Source organism: Aspergillus aculeatinus, assembly GCF_003184765.1.
Source record: "Aspergillus aculeatinus CBS 121060 unplaced genomic scaffold BO66scaffold_42, whole genome shotgun sequence".
Lineage (NCBI taxonomy): Eukaryota > Fungi > Ascomycota > Eurotiomycetes > Eurotiales > Aspergillaceae > Aspergillus > Aspergillus aculeatinus.
This window is the reverse complement of record NW_020291511.1, coordinates 52,246-76,512: the sequence shown is the minus strand read 5'-3', so window position 1 is coordinate 76,512 and position 24,267 is coordinate 52,246. Positions and strand designations below refer to the sequence as shown.

Here is a 24,267-nt window from a genome sequence, read left to right as displayed (position 1 = left end):
TTACGGTGGGTTGAACGTAGGGGAGATGGTTTCGTGAGTTCCATTTTCGCTTCGTAGAACTAATGAACGAATGATTATTGTTCTATATTGAAAAAAAAACTCCTTTGCGACGAGACCGTACTCCCTCACACGCGCTAACAAGCAGACAATCAAAGCAAATGCAGTTTGACAGGTTTAACCCTTAACAAAGAAGACAGAAATTACCTCAAGAATCCCATCTTCTTCCAGCTTTGAAGATACCTTCTCACCACCTCAACATCGACAGGCCCTACCCCCGCTAGCGTGGCTGAATGCTCACGGCACCGCACTGTCTCTAACCTCAGTCCCCCGCACGACATGCGACGAAAGTGCTCCTCCAGAAAGTCAACCATCAAAGAGGCAGGGTTCTCGTCACTTGGTCCAGCGAATGTTCGGACTCGACGGATCCATTCCTCGAAGGGCACGGTAGTGATGGTTCCATTCTGTGCGCTCGAGTCTTGCCCCTCCTTCAGGCGGGCTGGTGCCGGGTTGAACCGCAGACCTTCAGCCAGCAAGGGGATCATATCCTCCCATGGTTGTCCGATAGGATTCTCAATGTGATAGACCGGATATCTGTTTGCCATCTCCACTCCTTCGCCCGAAAGGAGTAGATCCCCCAAAGTGGCCGCCACGTCCTCAACAGGCGTCCACGAAACAGTTCCCCTCAAGTCCGGGAGACACCCGAGCGTCTGTGAGGATTTAAGAAGAAAAGGCAGATGCTCCTGCGGATTCCAGTATCCACTGACTCGTGACCCTGCTACTTGCCCTAAACGGACGGCCATGGGCTGGAACATGTCCGGGTGGCGGTGAAGGGTTTCGTCCAGCATGCGCTCGCAGATGAACTTGGCGAGGCCGTACCCATTGGTCAGAACGGATTGTAGAGGTAGTCGCGACTCAGGTACGTTAGGGTTGCCGGTGTGGATAGGATAATGGCCGACCGTGGCAATTGAGGAGATCAACTGAAAGTGGATCTTGGAGCCACTGTAGGCATAACTAGCGAAGTCAAGAAGGTTGCGCATGACCTGAAACTGCGGCTCGAAGCCCTCAACAGGCCGTTTGCCGCTCATGGGCCAAGCATTGTGGATGATGTGCGTGGTTTTCAAAGCGAGCTGAGCATACTCCGCTTGAGATAGACCGAGGAAGGGCTTGGATGTATCAGTCTCGAGGATCCGAAGTTTTGAAAGCGCCTGGGCGCCCATTGTGATCCCCCGCGTGGATAGGGCTTCATGCTGGCGCTCTGATGGTGTCTTGTTGTTGCGGGCGGGACGATTAAGGCAAATCACAGTAGCAACGTTGTATTGATGCGCGAGATGGCTAACCAGCTGACAGCCTAGACCCCCGGTGGCCCCAGTCACAAGTATCACGGCCCCAGAGGAAGGTTTCTTCCTTGATGCCTCGGGGATTTTAGCGCTGAAGCCCTGAGTATGTTGCCGAATGTAACCATCCACTACTGCCTGTCGAGTCACCAAGTCGGCGTCAGCAGGTGGGCTTGGAGGTTGCGGCAAGGAACAGTGGCGATGTTCATACCTTGGCCCTTGGGAAGCCATTGCGACCACGATGCGCTCGATCCCGACCTCGGGGCATTTTCCATTCGTCCAGTCTACCTGGCCATATCCCGCAGCGTGGAGGGCAGTCTCCCATCGCACAGGATCGGCTACCGCGTGGCGCCGACCGTCATCAAACAGCCACCATCCCTCCAACAAACCAAAGATCATATCGATCCAAACAAGAGGTTGCGTCATCTCCAGCATCATAAGAAAGCCATCGGGCCGCAGGGCCTTCCGAATGTTCTTGGTCGACTCCGTCAAACTGCGAGTAGCATGAACCGCGTTGCTCGCGATGACGATATGTTGACTGCTTAGCAGATCATCGGCGGGAGCTTTCTCAATATCATGAACCCGAAACTTCATGAACGAATACTGCTTGAATTCCTTGCGGGCGCTGGCAAGAAACAATGGCGAGATGTCGGTAAAGGTATATTCAACCGGAATATTCAGACGGGCCAAAGCCGGCACAAGCTGCTTGGTGGTGCCTCCCGTTCCAGCACCCATCTCCATGATTTTCAAGGGTCCTTCACTGGAAGGAAGTCTTCCGATCAGCCGCCGAAGAAAATCATCCATCATCTTGTAGTGCAATTTGTTAAATAAAAAGTCCCCGTACAGACTAGACACTAATTGGCGACCTTCTTCGTTGCCAAAGATCAACCGAAGACCATCCGCCTTTCCGCTGAGCACATCGGCCATTCTCCTGCCTGTGAAATAGGCTAGCTGGTGGGCCTTGGTATGATCAGGATAATCCTGAATCAGTCTGTTCAGAATACTCTCACTGGGCTCGACAGGAGCGGGTGCGTGAGTTCGAATAACAGTGTTGCCTTCCACTTTGACCAATTTACCATCGTTCTGCAGAACCTGGTAGATATACTCAACCAGACGTTCATGCTTGGGTAGGTATTCGATTCGTGGCAAGACTTGACCAGACACGGCAGCGCGCAAAGAGCACCCAAGCTGTTCGAAAGCCTCAACTATCAAAGCAACACACATCTGCACCAGTGCAGGATTGATAGTCCGCATGTAATTTAGACCATTGAACTCAGCAATGTATTCGTCCGTAAGATCTTTGACTTCAGTGAAGGCGTCTATGACAGCTTCGGACGGCAACTGGAGGTCTCGATCCGGAAAATAGGACTTTGCGGTCTCTGGAGCTGGAGTGGGGCTTGCGAGCGAGCTAGGGGTAGAAAACCCCGGAGTCGTGGGAAGTGACTTGTTCATCCTGCGCTCAATGTCTGTGACCGTAAGCTCCTGTAGAATCTGTCCATGGGGAAAGTGTAGGCCAAATTTACACTCCAGGTCAGCGGACAGCTCCATGGAGAGAAGCGAATCGACCCCAAGTTCTCCGAGTGGAGCATCATTCCTGATTTCGTGCTCAGCTACACCCAGAAACTCGGCAAGAAACGCGCCAAATCCACCGGCTATCGAGACATCCAGGTCGCTGGATACAGTAGTTGCAGAGTCGGAAAACACGTCACAGACCGACCCCGCCGACGATGAGTGATCATCCTCAGACGAAATGGCTGTGACAGTGCCACGGATGTAGTCAACCAGGCTACGCACAGTTGTGAGATCCGCCAGGTCATACATTGGAATCGAACAGTGAAACTTTTGTTCTAAATCCTGACTCATCTCCATGCTCATGAGTGAGTCGATGCCGATGTCGCAGAGCTGGGTGCTGTCTTTGATGTCAGCAGCGTCAAGGCCAGACAGTTCTGCCAGTACCGCCTTGACGCCTCTTGATACATCTATATCTGAGGAAGGGGGGTCGACCAGCATTTGAGGCTTAGGTGCCGGACTGATCTTCGCCGAGATTGCTGCACTGACGGTGTCGATGCCGGAAGTAACCGGGAGAGCCAATTCTAACGAAGTGGAGGCTTTGCTCACCAAACGAGGAGTCAATCTAGTCAACATCCGACTCATTGCTTGTTTCAAGACCCTGGTATACTTGATACCAAGCATAATCTCTGCCAGCTCACCCGTTGCCGAGTCGAAGACGAAGACATCAGTCATATACGCCTTCTCGTCCTCAAGGTGATGATGGCGGGCGATGACATCCCATGCTTCGACCTGGCCATACCTGGATCCCATCTTAGGAGATCTAAGCCAGTGTTCCAGTCCATTTGCGATATACATCTCGCTAGAATGCAAGTCTGTCATGCAATTTACCCAGATTCCACCCACCTGGGCGAAGCAATCCGAAAGATGCATATCGAGCCAGCGCTCTCCGGCATGCTTCCTGAGCACACGGCTAGCAGATTCGTTGCCCTTGCCGACCAGCTTCTGGAGGCCTTGATACTCAACACCATAATCCACAACTTCAGAGAACGCCCGGTAGATATTCCGTCCTTGGATGATGTCGTCTGCGTCGGATGAATTGAGAATTTGTAGACAGCGCTTATGGTTACCAACGAGGCGCCCATATCGAGAGAACTCGGCAAGGGCCTCGGGGCTTTCAGTCAAGCCAAATGTGATCTCTCCTGAGACGTGCACAGTATTTGCGGAGCCTGACCCGCCCGAGCTTGCCAGGCAAAATTCCCAGGCGGTACCACGGGCATTTCCCTCGCTTTCTTTCAAGTCAAGCCACACTGCTCTCGAAGGGTCGTCGCATAACGGGGATTTGCTTTGAATGTTGTGAGCTCGAGGAATATGCTTCGGGTCTCGGAGAGCCGGCTGCAAGCTCCCCAGGGCCTCAATAGCCATATCGACTTCCAGCGTCATAGGACAGATGGGGGCTGTCTGTGCGATTGTGTGACCCTTGAGATGGTTCCGGAACATCTGAGTTGCGGTGTTGATCCGAAACCGAGCCAAACGCTGCTTGGGGTCCTGGTATCCAACAAATGTGTAAAGACACTCGGGAATAGGCTCATCTGGAATTTTCTCAGTTATGTCGGACATCTTCTCTTGCGGTATCTTCACGTCCAGCCAGTGTTTGCTTCGCTCAAATTGATAGACCGGCATTAGTATGGGACCATACTCATAGGTCTGTGATCTGTGATGCGGCCAGTAGGTAACATTTAGGCCCTCTTTCCAAAGGCAGGTGGTCATATCAGTGAGGTTGTTCAGGCCTTGAGCCCCATTGGTAACATTCACAGCTTGAAAGTGAGACTCAGCCGGCACCCCAAGGGCCCGACGTGCCATTCCGGTGATGGTCGAGTTAGAGCCCGCCTCCAGGAATATGGCAAAAGGGTATTTCTTCGCCAGTCGCTGAATTGCATGGTCAAAATAGACCGGGTTTCGCATATGCTGTGCAAAGAAGCTGGATGTAAGAGGCTCATTAGCCGTCTCAGTTGCCCTTTCCATCGGAATCGAGGCTTGCGAGAAGGAGATGCTTTGCCCGAGCTTTCTCAGTTCCTGCAAAAGCGGTTGCTCAACAAGCGTAGAATGGAAAGCGTGAGTGACACTCAGTCTCCGTGTGCGCATTGAGGAAAAGTCCTGGTTTTTGGAGACGGTTTCCGAGAGGGCATCAATGGCCTTGCTTGATCCTGCCAAAGTGAAGCTCTGAGGCCCATTATAGCAAGCAATTGTGGCGGCATTCTCGGCTGGGGTGAGCTGATGCGCAGCAGCCAGCAACTTTTCAACCAAGTTCAGATCGCCTTCAATAGCCATCATCGCCCCGCGCTCCTGGCCCCATAGCTTTTGCAAAAGTTCAGCTCGCGTCGCAATGGCACGAAGAGCATCCTCGAATTTCAAGGCGCCGGAAACGCACAACGCTACCAGTTCACCAAAGCTGTGACCCACAACGGCCGCAACTTTCACACCACAATCTATCCATGTTCGCGCCACAGAATATTGCAGGGCGAACAGCATTGTTTGAAGTTTTACCGGATCCTCCACAGGTGAGATCTGGAAGATCTCAGGGTACAGACCGCCATAGCCCAAATCTTGAAGAGTGGCGTCGCAATGGTTAAGGTGATCACGCAGAACACGTACCCCATCGAAGATATTTCGGTCTAATCCAATGAATCTTGAGACTTGACCACCAAAGCAGAGGATCACCGGTCTTGAGGGGTTCGTTTTAGTGATATTGATGGAAAAGTCCCTTTTGGTTCCTTCTATGCAAGCTGTCAGGCTATCTTCTAAATCGGAGATTGAGTTTGCGCTGAATATAGCATTGGTAGGAAGATTGTGGTTAGATTGGCGGTTGGCATTGAAGGACAGATTTGCCAGGGTAATGTTTCTTGCTGAGACTGCTTTGGACCGAATCAGACATCTCAGCTTGGTGACATACTCAAGCAGGCTCCGCTCGTCGAGGGCACTTAGCCAGAAAGGATGTTTCAGTCCTTCCGCGTGAATTGCTGACAGCCCAGCCCCGTCATGCTGCCGAGGCTGAGTGACGACCAGGGAGGCGTTCGAGCCCGAAGCGCCGTAATTGTTGATCAAGGCAGCACGGTGCTCAACATTCCAGTCTTTCATGAAAGTTGCTATCTCAAGCATATCAGAACTCGACGCCTTGAGGTGAGGACTAAGAGATTGAAAGCTAGCCTGGGGCGGGATTTTCTGCTCCTGAATCATTAATAGGACCTTGATCAATGCGACCGCTCCGGAAGCGCTCTCTGTGTGTCCGACCAGCCCCTTGACGGAGCCAATAGTCATGGGAGTTTGTCGATGCTTCAATCCACCAAACACCTCCAGGATACTGCTATACTCCGCGGGATCTCCGACAGCGGTACCGGTGCCATGTGCCTCGACCAAGGAGATCTGCTGCGGGTCCAGCCCAGCTTTCTGCGTGACGTGTACGAACAGGCTCGAGAGAGATGGGGAGTTGGGCACAAAGATGGGGGTGCAGTTCAGGTTCTGATATACCGCCGTTCCAGAAATACATCCCAGAATCACGTCTCCATCGTGGACCGCCTGCGACATTTTCTTCAGAAACACCACAGCTGCGGCCTCACCGCGACAGTAGCCGTCCGCGCTCGCGTCAAAGGGCTTACATGCGCCCGTCGGACTGAGAAAAGAGGCACCAGCTAGATTTTGAAACCATAGTCCATTGGTCATAACGTTCACGCCGCCAGCGAGGGCAGCCGTACATTCACCTGCCAAGATGGCCTGACAAGCCATATGCACCGAAACTGCGGCAGTGGAACACCCAGAGTCAAGCGTCATCGATGGACCAGTCCAGCCGAAATAATGACTGATCTTACCAGCGATAAAGCTGCGAAGATTTCCCGTTGTCGTAAAGGCGTTCGGCTCATGGCAGGCGACATTCGTCTCGTAGTCGGAGTTGCAGACCCCCAAATAGCATCCCACGTGCTGATCAGTATCATGTAAGCTAAAGTACCCCGATTGCTGCACTGCCTGGTACGCAACCTCCATCATCAGGCGTTGCTGGGGGTCTTGTGATGCCACCTCCCTGGGGCTCTTTTTGAAGAATTTGTGGTCAAAGGCGCTGGAGTCGTTGAGGAAGTTGCCGTACCACCGACGATTAGGGTCAATTTTGCGCCAGTAGGATTCGAAGGGAATCTTGTCGAGGGGCACCTCTCGGTGTTGTGATTCAGCAGTACAGAGCAGGTTCCAGAATTCCTCTGCGTCGTCTGCTCCTGCCACCTTCAGAGAGTAGCCGACGACGGCAATATCATTGTTCAAAGTGGAAGTAGAAGACGCCATGGTTTCTCTCTCAGGTTCGACGCGTCTTCGGATTAATAGGGTCGTAAGGGATAGAAGAGTCGTCGAGAGCTTGAGACGGATAGTTCGAACAAAGGGTATATGGCAGGCTTGAAGAGCAAATGAGGCACGCGTGGTCTAGCAAGATAAAAGAAAAAGCGCGTCTAGTCTAATGCGCAAACACGGACTGTGAAAGTGTATGATGATTCAAAAAAAGACCTGTGTCGCCCTATTATGCGAGCAAGTTGTTATGAGACGGTTTATGACTCCAGTTTAAGATTGGTGAAAGGTTTCGCACCTTATATACTGCTTGCCGGTAGAAGCCTCTCTCTCATACTCAGAACACTGCACTTGCCGTGCCATCCTAAACCACCCGATACCATGCGATAGAACATGGTATCAACTCCTTCTAACCACGACATTCCAAGGTTTTCTGATTCCAAGCCGTGGCCCCAACGGCTGCATGAGCCAAGTGCTGTAGGTAAGCTCCTTCGCGAGGTGAGTGTTGACAGCAGATGCCATATGATGTGTCCTTGATGAACAGGCTAGACCGTTGAAGATAGAATCCTTCAGCGACGAGTGTATCAGCCCTGCTTGGAAGTACGTAAGCCGCGCGCTTCCGGCATGGTCGAATAGTCGCTGCGGTGGAGATAAGTTCCGGGATGATGATCCTCGGATTTGCCGGTTCGGGCGGTCCATGGGCTTATGAGAGATGGGTTATGAAGCCTAGACCAGACATCTGCAGTGAAGCATTGCTGTAGTGTAACTTGCAGATGACATGCATGAAAGACACGTTTTATGCAGCGAAACTTTAAGAAAGAAGCGAAGGGGAGAAACTCCGAGGCGAGGCGAGACGAGGCTAAGAGAAAAACACCGAGCCGAGCAAGGCACGTGCCCTCCCCAAGCAATGGGGCTCCTCGTCTGCATCGGGTCTAGTTTCATGTGACCTGAGTACTAGCTATACTTCCGCATAACTTCTCAACCAGAAACATAAGCTGCTTTATGATCCTTGGAATCAGGGAGAATACCTTTCCAAGACTTCAGCGTCTAACTAGTTACCTTCACCGCTACCCGACCTAGCCGAATCTAAGTGCCAAACAGCGAGGTCGGATCGGAGATGCTGCAAGTCCGAATCGACCGATTACAAACAAGAAAAAGAAAGAGTTGACTGGTATAGAGTTTCAATTATCCAAATTAGAAGCATTTCAATCTAGGTACAAGCGAATTAAAAGCAAACAATGTAGTCAAGTTCGGAAACAATCGACAAACTCAGCCCCCCAATCTATGCCCGAGATGAGAAAAACAAGGTACATGCAAGTCGTAATTCTCCGTAGCCGCCTCTTGTCGTGGGGGGTATCTATTTGGCAATCAATTCGCTCTTCTCCGCCAGCAGGGCGCCGAACTCCGCCAAAGACGGGGTTTGGAGGATGTCGAAGATGGACACCCTGGCCCTGAGGCTCGTAGCCAGGTAGTTGCGCAGGTCGACTGCGACCAGAGAGTCGACACCGTACTTGGACAGCGACAGACTCGGGTCGATGACTTCCTGCTCGATGTTGAAGATGGAGGCCGTCTTGCCGGCAACCACATCCACAATCAGCTTGACAGCGTCGGCCTTGGACACCGGGCCAGCAGCCAGGGCGCGGTTGAGGACGGCGAGGCTGTCCGCATTGCCAGAGGCCTCGGCAGCGTCGGAGGATGCTCCGCGCGGGGTAGACAGACGAAGGGTGCCAAAGCGGCGGTCGAGACGAGTGACAGAGTCTTCGGGAATAGCATCGTCCCGGGCGAGACCCACGACGACCTGGCTGTCGGCGGGGCTGGTGGGGCGGGGCTCCCGAATGGACTTCTCGAGCAACTCAAGGACAAAGTCAACATCGGCGGAGACTGCACCCAGGTGCTCCACACGCTTGAGCACCTCCTGCTCACCCTCAGCTCCTTGCGAGGCAACCCAACCAGCACCCTTGATGGCACTCAGGTTAAGGGCAATAGCGGGTTCGCCCTGAAGAGTACGGTGACGGGCCAGGGCATCTTGGAAGGTGTTACCCGCAGTGTAGTTGGACTGGGAAGTGTGGCCAGCCACACCAGTGACCGAAGAGAGGAAGATGAAGAAGTCAAGGTTGGGCAAGTGGGTGTTAAGGTTGATGCTGCTGTCGACCTTGGCCCGGATACCCTTCTGCCATTGGTCGTAGGTCATACGCTCGAGCACAGTATCCTAGATAGTGTTAGCATGTGATAAATCGAAGCATGATGAGGAGTTATGCTTACCTCGAGGGCCATGGCCGCGTTGATCACACCACGAACAGGGGGGAGAACATCAGCAGTGTCCTTCAGCAGCTTGACCAAGGCCTGCTCATCAGAGACGTCGCAGGAGCGGATTTGAAGGTTGCAACCGTCAGCCTTGGCCGCGGCCTGCATGTCGGGCACCTCAGAGCTGGCCTCTGCCTTGCGGGAAACAACGAGCAAGTTCTTAGCTCCGTTCTCCATGAGCCAGGACACAATGGACCGACCAATACCACCCATACCACCAACAATCAAGTAGGTCGAGTCAGACTTGTCGAGGGAGACAGGGGTAACATCAGAGAGTTCTTGAACATCCAGATCAGGGTAGGCTCTGGAGATGTGGAGGGTCGAGTTCTTGACCGAGTATTCGCACTCACGGTCGGCAGCAGTGAGGCTGGAATCGAAGCTCTGCTCAAACACATCCACAATGTGGCCAATCTTGTCGTTGGTCCAGGGGATCAGGTCGGTGGCCGCAGTGAAGTCAAGCTGGATCAGACGCTTGCCAGCATCTTCCTGGCGCACAGTACGAAGGAGACCCTGGGTCTGGCCGTAGACGGGAATTTCCGAGTCGATCGCACCACCAGCGCTCAGCCAAAGGAGGTTCTGGCTGTTGACCAGAAGCTTCTGCAGCTTGCCAAAGTCGGCCTCTTCAATGTGGTGGATGAAGGGCTTCTCCAATTCAGCAGTGAAGATGATAGCCTTGTCCTCAAATGCCTCGAGCTCATCCAAGTTCTCGGTAATAGGAGCAACACCGGTGCGAGCCTGGATAGCAGTGCTGAGCTCCTCAACCCACTCAGCGGGGGGGCTGACAGTGGCAGGGTGGACAATGGAGATGGTGGAAGGGTAAGAAGACTTGGTGGACTTGGCGGTGGTCAAGATCAGGCTGAGAGTCTGGAGGCTGGGCTCTTCGGAATCGGCAACCTCGAGATCAACTCCCGAGAAGCCTGCATCGCGCAAAGTAGCATCCCAGGATTCGACCGACTTGGACTCCTTGAAGCTGGGCAGGGTAGCAAAGACGAGCTGCGAGTCGGCACGGTCTTTGGTGGTTTCGATGAGGATCAGCTTGCCACCAGGAGCCAGGAGCTTCTGAACGTTGGAGAGGGCGGTCTGCACGGACTCGGTGCCCTGGAAGGCCTGTGAGGCAATAATGAGGTCATATCCACGCTCGAAGGACTGCTCGAGAGGGTTCTTCTCGATGTCGAGAGCCTTGAAGTCGATCAGGTCAGACCAAGAAGCAAGCTTCTGGCTAGCAGCCTGGAGCGAGTCGGAGGAGGCAGCAGTGAAGGTGTAGTGACCCAGGAGGGACCGGGTACCGTCAGAGGCGCGGGCAGCAAAGGCCTGCAGAACAGTCTCAGTAGCAGCAGCTCCCAGACCAGCGCCGAGACCCAAGACCTTGGCACCAGGACGCTTCACAGCGAACAGCTCAATGATCTGAGCGACTTGTGCGCCAGTTCTCTCCTTTAGCTTGGGGTAGTCAGCCAGGTATTCCTGCGCCAGGTCACCATCCTTGGCCAGGCTTTGAGGTGCAACCTCGCCACGGATGATGCTTGCAAGCTGCTGTCCGATACGGACAGTGAGAGAAGCGGAAGCGTTCTTGCTGGCGATCAGCTCATCCACAAGCATCTGCTTCATACCCTTGCTGGTGCGTGCCCAGGTCTTGCTGCGAGGGGCGAGCTTTCCAGTCTCTCCGAGCTTGACAACCTCCTTCAGCCACTCGTAGAGGCGTTGAATGTGGGCCTCCCACTTCTCCGAAGTCTTGTTGTAGCCGGTCTTCTCGATCTCACGAACAGCATCAGCAATGTGGAGGTAGGTAGCACGTAGCAGCTTGTTCTCGAACTCCGCCTGCTGGTCAGTGGGCGTGATGCGGAGAGAGTCCGCGAAAGCAGCAGCCGGCTTGGAGGTGAAGATGTCGAGCTCCCACTGCAGCTTGGAAGTCATTGGAAGGTTGGCATCGGGGTTCTCAGCGCCACGAGGAACAGCCTGGGCGAAGAACTCGTCCAGCTCGAAGACTGGCAGCGAGCGCTCATCATCCTGGTTGATGACAGCAATGTTAGAGCTGAATCCTCGGCTGTCTGCGCTCAGGTTCTCAGTGAATGCCTGGAGCTTCTCGCCGCTGTGGCGGTTGAGACCGCTGCGGATAGTCAACTTGCGCATGGACCGAGGAACGACCATGGAGGACTGCAGGAGCTTCTTGGGCAGGTTGGTGTAGGCAGCTACCACAATGGCGTCGAGAGTGGTGGGGTGGATGACATAGTCATGCGCCTCGGAGACAACAGTGGGGATGGTGAGGTCGGTGATGGCCTTCTTTCTAACGGTCTGGATATCCCCAAGGTTGCGGAAGGATGAGCCGTGGTAAATACCAGACTGGCGCAGGCTAGCGAACAGAGCATCCTCGCTGACCTGAGTGGGCTTGACACCTGGGTGGAAGAAAGACTCGGAGTGAAGAGCAGCTTCTTGCGAGGCCTCCTTCGCGCTTTCATCCTTCTCGGCCTTGACGGAGCCCTTGCAGTTCACAATCCAGGTGCCGGCAGCGGTCAGAGAAGAGAGGAGGAACTCGTACCAGCCAGCCTCCTTGTCGGAGGGACGAAGCTGAAGCTGAGTTTCGACACCCGCAGAGGAGTCCGAGATAGCGAGAGCGTTGGTGATCTCAATGTCACGCAGCTGGAAAGCAGTGATGGTGTCTGCGGGTCCATCGAGGAGACGCGTAGCCTCGATCGCCATCGCAATGTAGCCTGCACCAGGAAGAACGACAGAGCCGTCAATCTGGTGGTCAATGAGCCAAGAGACATCAGAGAGACGCAGGAAGTTCCGCCAGGTCGGGGTCAGGCCGTTGTCACCAGGAAGCAGACTGCCAAGCAGCTCGTGGGGAGCGAATCTCTTGTGGCGGATCTCCTTGTTCACGCGAGGCTCGGTCCAGTAGCGGGTCGAGTGGTTCCAGGCGTAAGTGGGCAAGTCGTGGACGAAGTGGTGCTTCTCGCCAAGAGGAGAGTTAACAGCCTCAATGGACACAGGGTATCCCTTGCTCAGAAGCTCGCAAGCAACGTTCTGCATGGTTTCAACAGCATTGATGCCTCTCTGCAAACAGGAGACGTAGGGGATCTCCTCCCGGGGCTTGAGGATCTGGCGGATAGGACCAGCAAGAGTGCTGTGGGCACCAAGCTCGACGATCATATCGACCTCACGCTTTCCATCCTCGTTGAAGCACATGGCGTCGAAGGACTGACTGAAGAGAACCGCGTTGGTCAGGTTGTCGGCCCAGTGCTTGGGACCCAGAGTCTCGGCGGAGGTGACGACCTTTCCAGTGACTGGGGATGCGAAGCGAACCTTGTTGACCCAGTCACCGTCCTTGGGCTGAGCGGCAAGCAGCTTGGTAAGGCTGTCAGTGTACTCCTGCGCGAAGCAAAGCATGTGGTGCGAGTGGTAAGCAAGCGGAACCTTGAGTCTTCTCGCGAAGATACCATCGGCTTGTAGACGAGCTTCTACCTGTTCGAGGGCAGGAAGATCTCCGGAGAGGGTGACACTGCCGGGTGAGTTGACACAAGCCACGACGACACGGCCATTGTCGGTGTCGGCGATGTACTTCGCGGCTTCTTCCTGACCCAGACCAGCGGCCATCATACCACCAGAAAGAGACTTGAGGGCTTCGTTGCGGAGAGCAAGCTCACCACGGTAGAAAGCAGCAGCAAGAGCCTCCGAGAACGTCAGGGCACCGACCGCATAAGCACCCGCAATTTCACCACTGGAGTGACTGGTGATGGCAGATGGCTCGACGCCCCAAGATCTGAGCAGATCAATCAAACACAGCTGGAGACCGACCGTGATAGGCTGGCTCAGGTTGACCTCAGAGACGCGGGTGGTCTTTGCGTCGCGCAGAAGTTCCTCGTGCAGAGACCAGGTCGCGCCATGACCCTTAAGGATCTTGTCAGCCTTGTGAACACTTTCAGCAAAGATGGGGTAAGCTCCAATCAGCTCGCGACCCATAGCGTGCCACTGAGCACCCTGACCGTTGAACACAAATCCGAGACGAGGCTTCTTGGTGGCATGAGACATCTTGATGGTAGGTTCCTTCAAGCGTTCAGCCAGTTCGGTGACGGAGCTAGCGCTCACAGCCGACATCCAGGGGAGTCTGGACCGGCGCTCAGCCAGAGTGTAAGCCAAATCTCCGAGAGCACTGTCATCAAGATGCTCGGGAGCCCACTCCGCGAGGTTGGCGAGCATAGCCTTCAGGGCAACCTTATCCTTTGCACTGACGATGTGGACGCGCGCTCTGGAGGTCTCCTCGATCTGACGGCCACTGGCATCAAGGAACTGTTCAGGAGCTCCGTCGAGAATGACGTGGGCGTTGGTACCACCATATCCGAAGTTGTTGATCGAGGCACGCAGAGCCTTGTTCTGGGGCCAAGGAGTAAGCGAGGTGGGGACCGTGAGGTTCCACTCCTGCTGGCGAATCTTAGGGTTGGGTGTCTCGTAGTTGATGTTCCGTGGAATCTGCTTGTGCTTCATGGCCCAGATGGTCTTGATCACAGCTGCAAGACCACTGACAGGCTCAGTGTGGCCAATGTTCGTCTTCACAGAGCCAATGTAGACAGGGTCGTTAGGTTGACGGCTCTTTCCGAAGGTCTGAGCCAAGGCAGTGGCCTCAGCAAGATCACCGGTAGGAGTACCCGTCATGTGGGCCTCAACGTAACCAGTGTCGGCAATGTCAAGGCCAGCCTTGCGGTAGCACTGTTGGATGAGCTTGACCTGCGAGTCGATCGAAGGAGATGTGATGGTCTGGGTCTTTCCGTCTTGGTTCAATCCGGTCTCTCTGATGACAGCGTGAACGCGGTCGCCATCCCGGATAGCGGCGTCGAGAGACTTCAGCACAAGGGTGGCAACACCCTCTCCTCTTCCGTAGCCCTGGGCGCGAGCATCCCAGGCATAACACTTGCCCTCTTCGCCGACCATGCTATTATTCTGTCAGTACTCTATCCAGGTATCATGAAGTGGAGGGTGACATACCTCAACATAGACATAGCGATGTACAAGTCGGGGTTCAAGATGGTGGTACTGGCTCCAACGATGGACAGCTCGGACTCTCCAGACTGGATGCTACGGCAACCCTGGTGCAGAGCGACAAGACCAGCCGAGCAACCAGTGTCAATGGACATACTGGGACCCTGAAGATCGTAGAAGTGGGAGACACGGTTGGAAAGCATGGCGGTACCATTGCCCGTGAGGAAAGGAGCGGGCATGGCCTCGGGATCACGGCTGTGCAGATCGTGGTAATCTTTGCCGTAGCAGCCCGTGTACATGGATGTGTCGGTACCCGCAATCTTCTCCATGGGGATACCAGCATCCTCCATGGCTTCGTAGACCGACTCTAGCAACAAACGAAGCTGAGGGTCCATGGCACTAGCCACATCGGCGGGCAGGTTGAAGAAACCGGCATCGAAAAGGGCGACATCCTCGTCCATGAAGTGTCCACCAATGGCGTGGTTCTGTCTCGGATGGTTAGCGCCGAATGCCTTTCTTTATGGGGATTGTGTTTCAAGGGTTACTCACGCGTCCGGCCCTGTCCTTGTCGGGGTGGTAGAAAGAGTTCACGTCGAAGCGGTCCTCGGGGATGCGCGACCAGGCACCCTCACCAGCGGCAAGCATCTTCCACAGATTCTCCGGGGTGCTGGCCGACCCAGCGAACTTGCCACTGACACCGACGATGGCAATGGGCTCGGAGGGGCGGGCACCTGCAGCTCTTCCGTTGGGAGCATGGCTAGCAGAAGCAGGGATGGAATCGAAAGTTCCGTTGACCGACGAGTTGATAGTCATTTTGATTGGTGGTGGTGGTTGATGATTGTCGGGACTAATCTGCTGGAAATGGATTGTCTTAGGATGCTCTCTTCGGAGAGTGCAAGGGGGAAATGATTAGAGTATTAGAATTAGAATGCGATGATGATCGATGATGATTTTTTCATGGTAGATGGGCCAACTGCAATGGCATCTTTATAACCTGAGATCGTTGCAGGTGCCTCGAGGCTGACGGGATTCGCGGCTCCCAAGAGGCCCCGACAGAACGGCATCGTGTGTGCGAGTCGGAGTTGAGTTGAGTCGAGTCAAACCCAGGCTGAGTTGACTGACCATAGTGGATGATGATGGCTCGATGGTGGAAGGATGAAGGATGAATGGCAAAGGTGCAGAAGGAAGGATTCAGATCCTTCGTGTCTTTGGTGTCAGACTATTCCACCGTGACGGACCGATAAGGAAGAACCCCGCCCCCTTCCGCTTCCTTTGCGCGGACTTCGGGGTTGATACGATAAGGAATTTCAACCCCGCTCGGGAGAGTCTGACCAAATCCTGAGTCCGACACAGGATCTAGCCCTGAACGTGGGGTGGAGGTGGCAAGGGGACAATGTTGAGGGGTCAAAGTGAAACAAAGCCGGTGTTGAAGAGTTGGACAATGCAGAGCCCCCGGCCCTCTTTCCTCTTTCCCTCTTTCGACTTCCAAAAGTACATGATCACGTGATCCAATCTGCCGCCTGCACAATCCCTAGTGAAATTGACTACCTGAATAACTTTGTTTGCATAGCTGATTAGACACAAACAGCTTAGCGTAGCACTCAGGAGATAGCTGAAGATATCCTGAAGAACGCGCCACTGTTTCTTGAATTCCGGTCGCTAGAATCCGTCCTTGCAAATTCACAGAAAATTGTTAGAATAGATTGCGCACTGAAATAAATCTCACATATCAATCAGCTTTCAGTAGATATACAAAAAGAGAATCTAAATTCATTTGCAAGCAAAGATTCACAAATTACAAGACTCGAAACATGCTCAGTATTTATATATATATATTCAGATTAGTGGCCAAACCACAACTATATTTTCGCCCACGGCCCAAGTAAAGTACACTCCACCAAGCAACCACACCATGTTTGGATCAATCTACAGCCAACAATCCCTACAACTCCACATCATGCTACTCGAGCCAACAGAAACTAATACATATTGATGAAAAATCGACAATAGCTCGTATCGACTCAGAAGCTAGAGTGTATACCCTCTCTGGCCAGCTAATCTACAACTCAGCTAGGTAACTCAAAACTTGCCAGAAACCCAATAATAATTGCAAAGATATTTTCATTATGACAACCTGATCTATGAAGGCACTATCTATAGTTATAGACAGGTCTGCAAGCCAGGTTCTAAATGTTTTGGCCATCTCTCACTAAGTGGACATACTGCTAAGTTGTATTCAGCCGGCCCGGAAGCGTACAAGAGAAGATAGAAGCTACAAACTCGACCCGACCATAATCCTCAAAGTATAAGAATTGAATTGTTACACAAACATCTAATCTTCTTGAGTAAGGAACATAAACAACATAGGAGAGATCATTAGGCCCGGGGTAAAAAGAATCAGCAGGGGGCAAGTCCAAGACGCAAAGTCAAAACAGATCATCATCGCAAACAATATCGAAACCATAAAGCAAGTAAGGCCAAAATAGGTCAGTCAAAGATGAACAAGAATCAAAGATCGAACCAAAATAAGAATAGAAAAAAAATCATCGCCAATCAGTGAGTATCGCAAACAATCTATCGCAGGGCAAAGTTTCTTTCAGAAAACTGTGAGTGGGAAAAAGAAAAGTCTATAAGCCTTCCTTCCATGGTTAGTAGTATACTTCTCCTCCATCTTTTCCATCAGAGAGACGGGCACTCTAAGCAGTGATCTCAGTGGCAGTGATCGTGACCTGGGCGTTCTCGCTCTTGACCTTGATCGGGGCCTGGTGGTGGTGGGCCGGGGCGGCGATGTGAGCGGCGTTGGTGCTGCTGGCGGAGACGGTCTTGTTGGGCTCATCGGCCCACCAGACGTCGATGTTCTTGCGGTACCACTCGACGGTGGCGCGGAGGCCATCCTCGAAGTGGGTGTTCTGGCGCCAGCCCAGGCTCTCGAGCTTGGAGCCGTCGACGCGGTAGTCGAGGTCGTTGTGGGGACGGTCGGGGATCCAGACCAGGCGCTCCTTGAAGTCGGAGCGGGGGTCGAAGCCGAACAGCTCGAGCATGCGGATGGCAACCTCGAGGTTGGTCACGCCGAAGGCCGAGCCGATGTTGTAGGCCTCGCCGTCGACACCCTTGTGGAGGATGGTGTCGAACCCGTCGGCAGCGTCGGCGCCGTACAGGTAGCGGCGCTTGTGGAGACCGTTGCCCTGGAGGGTGAGGGGCTGGTTCTTGGAGAGAAGCTTGAAGAAGCGGGGGATGATCTCTGCATGTGGGAGGTTAGCTATCTGATTGGGGCTACAGATTTAGTACCAACGGGGCTACTGACTCTCGGGGTACTGGCAAGGTCCGTAGACGTTGTTGCTGCGGACGATGACCATCGGGATGCCGAAGGACTTGGCGTAGGCGTGGACGTACATCTCGGCAGCGGCCTTGGATGCAGAGTAGGGGTTGGTGGGCAGGAACTGCGTGGTCTCGTCGACGAAGTCGTCGGTGGTTTCACCGTAGACCTCATCCGTGCTGACGTGGACGAAGCGAGCGACGCGGCCGTGCTCGCGGACGCAGTCCAGGAGAGTCTGAGTGCCGACCACGTTGTTGACAGTGAAGCTGGTAGGGTCGAGGAAGGAGTTCTGCACGTGGGAGTTGGCGGCAAAGTGCATCACACAGTCGATGTTGTACTTGGACAGGGTCTCGGCCACGATTTCACGGTCGGTCAGGTTGCCCTTGACGAAGTGGAAGTTGCGGAAGGACTCCAGGCAGTCGATGTTGGCCATCGAGGAGACATAGTCCAGACGGTCGAAGCAGATGATGTTGTACTCAGGGTACTGGACGGTCATGTGACGAGTGACCCAGCTGCCGATGAAGCCGGCACCACCGGTGATGAGGATGTTGTTGATGTCGCGACGAGGGGCGAATCGGGTAGTACCGACAAGCCGCTGGCTCTCCTCGTGGGTGGAGGGCTCGAAAGTAGTGGCAATAGCCTGCTTGACGAGCTCAACGGTCTCCGGGGGAGGGCTCTCGGGAGGGGTGAGCTGAGCGACCTTCAGAGACAATCCCTTGGCCTGCATTTTGATTGATGTGTGGAGTAAAGTGAAGGTAGAAGGTTGAAGAGATTGCAAGAAGAACGAAGAAATGAAGGCTGTACTTAAAGTGAAAGCTGAAGAAGAAGAAGAAGGCGAAGTGTTTTTCTGAGACTGAGGCTTTGTTGCTTGCCTTAGCTTGTTTTGCTGGATGATGATGATGATGAAGAAAAAGGCCAGGGTAGGGGCCGAATCCAGGGTGTTTTTATAACCAACAATGGCTTCATCTTTGATGTCTTTTTCCCAAGCAAAGGGAATAAGAGTGGGCTGAGTATGCTGAGTATGCTTCCAGCCTCAGAAAGAGATTCCTGTCGACTCTGCATGACTCCGAGTAGAACTGGAGGCGAATCTTCAGCGAATACCCCGCGGATAGACTAGGGCTCACGCTTAGGGCGACGCCACGTGCTGAGGGGCTCTTCTTGGTCTGGGCTGGGCTGGTCTGACTGACTGACTGACTGACTGGCACCCTTTCTCTTCTGACTTAGTACGTCAGAGTCAATTTCCCTGAATCTGGACTTCACTTCATTTCATCCATCTCTCTCATCCCAACCTGACACAAAAACCCCAGTCAAACCTGCCATCCGCAGTCATCTCTACTCTGTTCTACTTGTCTAGCGGTTACTCGTGCCCACCGGAGTCAACACAGATTTAGATTACGCAAGCGGTAGACCAGGCAAGGCTAGGCTTTGCTCCTCCTCCGTCGCCAAGTGGCAAAGATGATGCTCTCGCATTGCGATTGCTACTGAATATAAGAGTCCTGATCAGCTCGCACTCTTCAACATCCATCTATCCACAGCAGATCAACCCATTCCAATCCAACCCACAATCACAACAGCCCTCATATTTAACATCAACCCTCCGATCGATCAATCGCTTTTTCCCCTCCCTCATTCAAACCAATCCTCAACCTCCCCTCCACCCCCAAAAAAACAAGCCCAATTTCAACCATCATGGCTATTGCTATTGACCAGCCCCATGTTTTCCTGATCTTCGGTAATATACCTCTGCGAACGTTCCCCCCTCTCCCAGTGTCGTGCAAATTCTACTTAACAAACAAAGATCAATGGCTTACTTTCCCCCCAAAAAAACAGGCACCGGCTGGATCGCCACGCAAATCAAGGAACTCCTGGAGAAGCAAGGCGTGAAAGTGGTTTCCTCTGATGCTCGAATTGAAAGTCGCGAGCAAGTTTTGACGTGCGCAAGAAAAATCCCCCTTCCCCCCCCCCCCCCTTAAACAAAACCATCCCATTCTCGCCGTGGGGACCACCAACCAAAAACATGACCAAAAACTTGGCCCAGAATGCTAACCTCTCGAGACATCCCCCAAAACAGTGCGCTCGCCATCCACAGGCCCACGCGGGTGATCAACTGCGCGGGCCTGCGCGGGCTCCCCAACGCCGACTGGTGTGAGGACCACAAGATCGAGACGGTGCGATCCAATATCCTAGGTGTGCTCAACGTAGTCGACTGCTGCTTCCAATTAGGTATCCATGTTACTCAGCTAGGATCGGCCTGTATCTATGACACCGACCCGACCCGCGCCCCGGACGCCAACTTCACCGAGGAGGATGATCCCAACTACGCCGGGTCCTGGTACTCGTGCTCGCGGTTGTTGAGCGAGAATGTGCGTCGGCCTGGGAGAATCCAGAAAAAAAAAAAAAAGAAGTACTAACCAGTCCCAAAAACAGAGCATCAAGCACTATCCCAACCTCCTCCTCTTGAGAATCCGCGCCCCGATCGCGGCCGACTTCAACCCCAACAACTTGACCACCAAGCTGATCAGCTATAAGAAGCTGGTGAACTTGCCTGCGGTATGCTTCGATTCCATCTTCGAGAAAAAAAGACTCATGGACTGACACACGCACGCACAAACACAGTCCGGAACCATCCTCCCCAATCTTCTGCCCGGCGCGATTCTCCTGTCCCAGGCCGGTGACACGGGCATTTACAACCTGGTGCGTGGCGCTCCCTGCTTCCTCTGACCTTAACAATCACCCCCGTCCCCATACTAATGGAGGGAAATCAGATCTCCCCCTCGCCATTCACCAACAACCAGATCATGACGCTCATGAAGAAGTACATCGAGCCCTCGCTGAACTGGGAGAACTTCGAGCTGGACGACATGCACAAGGTGCTCAAGGCGCCGCGGTGCCACCCGGTCTTCGACTCGAGCAAGTTGATCAACCGACTCCGCGAGCTCGGCCACGAAGTCAAGGACACCCCGGAGGCCCTGGAGGATCTGTTCATCGAGATGGCGGACAAGGGATACGGCCCCGGCGGCAAGTTGTCGCGGACCAAGCTCGCTGTTTGAACAGCGGGATGGGATGAGCAACCACACAACAACATGACGACTCCATCTTCTTCTCCTTCTTTTTCTACTTTGGCATTCGGTGTTCTGTTTTCATCTCTTGTCTTTTCTTGTCGCTTGGGCCTATAGACTGTTTGACTTTGACTTTGATTTTGGTTTCCGATTGATTCTGCGGCTGTCTTCTTTGTTTCCCTGGCCGATCATTTTCGCCATGCGAGTCGCTTTAATCAAGATTGAGACTTTCATGCAGAGAACAAGTTATTGATCGCTCTTGCACTTCATGCTGTCTGGGGGAGATAATTCATCAAAAATTTGGCACATCAATCACTTCGTTCTTCCCAGGTTATATTCAGATAAAATGAATCAAGGCATCTTATCAGACGCGGGATCGCGAAGAGGAAAGGGCCTTCCATGATAACTTAACTGCATCAGCAACCGTACGATGTATACAGCATACAGCCAACCGGGCCTTAATGTGCGGCCCCGCGTCGGTCCCAAACAAGCATAGACTCAACCCGAACCTGACTCTGACTCCGCATAAGACCACTATTCTTTCGACTTTGATGACTTTGATTCGACCAGACCGGAACGTTACTGCAGCGACGGGCAACTAAACCGGTGCGTACTGGTGGATTTTGTGTGCGAAGTCCCCGTCTTTGGATAGAACCGGCCCGCACCGGCGGGCCGTACTGGTTACGTGGCGCGTACCAAGATCCCACCCCAGCCGCCGCCCCTGCGCGCATTGCAGCATTGTAAGCTTCCCGTAAATTACCGGTAATCCGGGGGGCCTTTCGTCGCAGAAAATAATCCTTCGGAATGAAAAGGATCCTGCTCGCCCGCTCGTATTCCTTCGCTTAGTTTTCAGCTCTTGCCCGTTTTCGGCTAATATGAAGGAAGAGGCAGGCTGACGGTCGGGATTTCCATAAAGCCCGCGGCTTGCAGAATTCCGGGCTGCTGATCCAGCGAGTCACGAGATCTGAATAGCGAGCGCAACATGATTCGAGCCTGAGGAACTGTAGGCGCGCGGACACTCAATGAACCTTGTGGTCATTTTCCGGATAATCTGAAGTACCCGGACATGCGATCGTTGACAGACAACCCCAGGGCCCTTATGGAGCAGTACCTTGGGACCTGGCACATTTCTCATCATTTTGGAAATTCTTGAAATTCTTGAACTTGAAATGCTCAGATCAGAGCTCTAAGAAAAGATGCTCCACACATCCGTGGAAGCCATGTTGATACCTTCCGTGAACAGGTCCGCCCACGGCAGATCCACCCGAACGTCGGGGAAATGCGGCGATATCGTGTGCGACTGCGCCTCATCGGTTTGAGCAGGCGTATGCGTTTGGAGTCCAAACCACGACTGGAACTCGGTATCGACTTCTGCGTCCGTGCGACCGGTATCGTCATAGAGCGTCAAGATGGAGTTCCCGAGCCGCTCGACGATCTGGGAACACTTCTCGCCCACCTCGCGACCGTTGCATATCCCACGAAAGAGAGTGAGAAAAGTCTGGATATTGGTCTGCACGACCGGCTTGGTCAACTCCTGCCGCAGCGACGCAGAAGCTCGCAGCGAGTACAGCATGGTCACCGCGGCCATCAGAAGCGAATGGATCGCGACAAAGGTGTACTTAATGCGGTTCCGCGCATACAGCGCGCTGTACGAACTAATGAGTCCGATCGCAGACTCGAGACAGATGCGTAGGTCGTCAGGCAGAGGAATTGGGATCGCCCGGGAAGGGCGATAGAGGGAGAGCATCGCGTGATGGAAAGCGATCTGGAACCATTCGGTCGACTGGAAGGTTGACAGGCTGTGGACATATCGCGGAGCAGTGATTAACCACTGGTTTAGTTCAAAGTTGTACTGATTTCGTAGTTGGTCTAGATCCGATCGGTTCGCCCCTACGCCGCCTCTGGGGTGGAATTGTTTGTAGACCCCGGCGTTGATCTGGCGAAGTGCGATGATATGATTGAAGGTGGACATGTCAGTCACGCTCGGAATTGTGAGCTCGTCGATCCCAGCCATCTGATCACTCAGTTGTTGGTCTGTTCGTTGGAGTGGCAAAGCAATCGTGATATCCGAGTCTTCGATCATCAAGGGCCGACCCATGTTGATGGCCATACTGCATTGCATCACGTAGGCGCACCAGAAGATCCGCTTCATCATCTCCGCCTGCAGCACGTCCTGTCCCATCAGACTCTCCTTGCGATGTAGATCCATTCCGATGGCCAAATGCAGCGCCATTCCCGTGGTATACCACATATTGACCGACTGGGGCTCATTGTGCCCATACATTGAGAGCAGCAGCAGGCATTGGATATACTCAAGATCGCCAGCCTCCGTAATCAGCTCCAAGTCCTTGACAGCATCTTTGAAGAGCTTCCGATGCATATCATCGTTACTCAATAATTGGCAAGACCGCTCAGTAGCAGCAATTGCACACACAATCTTGACGAAAAACCTCGAGATGGAGCGAGCCTCGGGGTGTGCCAAGAACGGATTGAGGTGCTGCTCCCAGAACGTCGGCCGATGCAGGACAGGGAGGTACGGCCACCGCCGATCGAAGAAGGTCTCAGCAAGACTGACATACGTCTCGTGGCCGATCTCGACCGCGCTGCTCAGGGGCACTTCCACGCTCGTATCGTCGCCCCACAATTCCCAGGCGCCACTCAGCGTGCTGCGATTCACCTTTTGCATACCAGGTCGATTGGCGAAAGTCGGACGCAGGATGCGCTCGCAGTACTGACGGGCCAAGTTTGTCGTCCCGTCTAAGGGGATGTGCTGTGGCTGAGGCCCTGAGCCGGCGGTGCTATGCCCTGCCTCCTTTGCCACGGCGGACAGCATCGGCGTCCGGGGCTCATGAGCGACCGGTCCAGGTGACTGGAAGGCTTCCATGATTTGCACCTGGAGCCGCTGGTTCTCTTGCAGAAGGTCACTGCACCGTCGCTCCGCGGTCGCCAGGCGCGCTCGCAGGTCGTCACATTCACATTGCGCATCGCCAGGGCGGACCACAAGCCGGTCCGACATCACACAGGACGTCCCGGCAGCAGCACATGGACCGCATGTCGGTAGTCTTCCGTCGCACTGTCATACCAGTGAGTGGGTCGATCTGATCTCAGAGGGCAGGTGCACGACTAACTTTTTGCTTCCGCCTGCGGCACCGCTGGCAGGCGGCCGCGCTGCGGGTGAGACCGCGACGGTGGCGGCGCGGAACAGAGCTTGGAGAGTCTTCAGTCATGTTCACAGATTCAGTCTTGCATTCTTGGAATTCTGGCGGGTATCGGGGAATCTAATTTTTCGCAGTCATCGACGTTCTCCAGCTTGGAATGGACGATGGAAGGAACGACATCCCGGAATGATGGGCGAAAGCCGAATTGTGGCTGGTGGCTGACTCATCGACTTTTCAGTGTGGCGTCGCGCAGAATCCGTGCTCTGATGGCGAGTATCCTATTCCATCCTATA

At 53.8% G+C, this 24,267-nt stretch overlaps 5 protein-coding genes across 5 annotated transcripts; 1 reads left to right on the top strand and 4 right to left on the bottom strand.

Annotated features, from left to right (window-relative positions):
- Positions 1-52: 52 nt before the first annotated feature.
- On the bottom strand, positions 53-7,397 carry BO66DRAFT_473438 (ketoacyl-synt-domain-containing protein). The gene has a single exon (XM_025653046.1). It carries the CDS (start codon positions 7,170-7,172, stop codon positions 201-203), a length of 6,972 nt encoding a protein of 2,323 aa, XP_025501199.1. The 5' UTR covers positions 7,173-7,397; the 3' UTR covers positions 53-200.
- A 940-nt stretch (positions 7,398-8,337) lies between these two features.
- Positions 8,338-15,739, bottom strand: BO66DRAFT_422174 (type I polyketide synthase). Its single transcript, XM_025650029.1, has 4 exons — positions 14,991-15,739; positions 14,448-14,926; positions 9,432-14,394; positions 8,338-9,378 (listed from the first exon to the last, which is right to left on the bottom strand). Exons 1-4 carry the CDS (start codon positions 15,252-15,254, stop codon positions 8,527-8,529), a joined length of 6,558 nt encoding a protein of 2,185 aa, XP_025501198.1. The 5' UTR covers positions 15,255-15,739; the 3' UTR covers positions 8,338-8,526.
- Positions 15,740-17,097: 1,358 nt separating this feature from the next.
- Positions 17,098-18,484, bottom strand: BO66DRAFT_430596 (dTDP-glucose 4,6-dehydratase; the record flags this gene model as incomplete). Its single annotated transcript, XM_025650535.1, has 2 exons — positions 17,098-17,682; positions 17,746-18,484. The coding sequence occupies 2 exons, from the start codon at positions 18,482-18,484 to the stop codon at positions 17,138-17,140; spliced, it is 1,284 nt and encodes a 427-aa protein (XP_025501197.1). The 3' UTR covers positions 17,098-17,137.
- Positions 18,485-18,981: 497 nt separating this feature from the next.
- On the top strand, positions 18,982-21,166 carry BO66DRAFT_393819 (epimerase/hydratase). Its single transcript, XM_025647843.1, has 6 exons — positions 18,982-19,489; positions 19,588-19,690; positions 19,829-20,120; positions 20,185-20,307; positions 20,374-20,451; positions 20,523-21,166. Exons 1-6 carry the CDS (start codon positions 19,447-19,449, stop codon positions 20,805-20,807), a joined length of 924 nt encoding a protein of 307 aa, XP_025501196.1. The 5' UTR covers positions 18,982-19,446; the 3' UTR covers positions 20,808-21,166.
- An 836-nt stretch (positions 21,167-22,002) lies between these two features.
- BO66DRAFT_422172 (uncharacterized protein) lies at positions 22,003-24,081 on the bottom strand (the record flags this gene model as incomplete). Its single annotated transcript, XM_025650028.1, has 2 exons — positions 23,945-24,081; positions 22,003-23,889 (listed from the first exon to the last, which is right to left on the bottom strand). Exons 1-2 carry the CDS (start codon positions 24,041-24,043, stop codon positions 22,003-22,005), a joined length of 1,986 nt encoding a protein of 661 aa, XP_025501195.1. The 5' UTR covers positions 24,044-24,081.
- Positions 24,082-24,267: the final 186 nt, after the last annotated feature.

Excerpts from the sequence above, each read along its gene's own strand:
- BO66DRAFT_422174 (XM_025650029.1), bottom strand. The coding sequence starts at position 15,254 with ATGACTATCAACTCGTCGGTCAACGGAACTTTCGATTCCATCCCTGCT. Across the intron at positions 14,395-14,447 it reads ATCGCTATGTCTATGTTGAG|CATGGTCGGCGAAGAGGGCA; the intron begins GTATGTCACCCT and ends ACAGAATAATAG. Across the intron at positions 9,379-9,431 it reads ACGCGGCCATGGCCCTCGAG|GATACTGTGCTCGAGCGTAT; the intron begins GTAAGCATAACT and ends AACACTATCTAG.
- BO66DRAFT_473438 (XM_025653046.1), bottom strand. The coding sequence starts at position 7,172 with ATGGCGTCTTCTACTTCCACTTTGAACAATGATATTGCCGTCGTCGGC.
- BO66DRAFT_393819 (XM_025647843.1), top strand. The coding sequence starts at position 19,447 with ATGGCTATTGCTATTGACCAGCCCCATGTTTTCCTGATCTTCG. Across the intron at positions 19,691-19,828 it reads AGTCGCGAGCAAGTTTTGAC|TGCGCTCGCCATCCACAGGC; the intron begins GTGCGCAAGAAA and ends CCCCCAAAACAG. Across the intron at positions 20,452-20,522 it reads ACACGGGCATTTACAACCTG|ATCTCCCCCTCGCCATTCAC; the intron begins GTGCGTGGCGCT and ends GAGGGAAATCAG.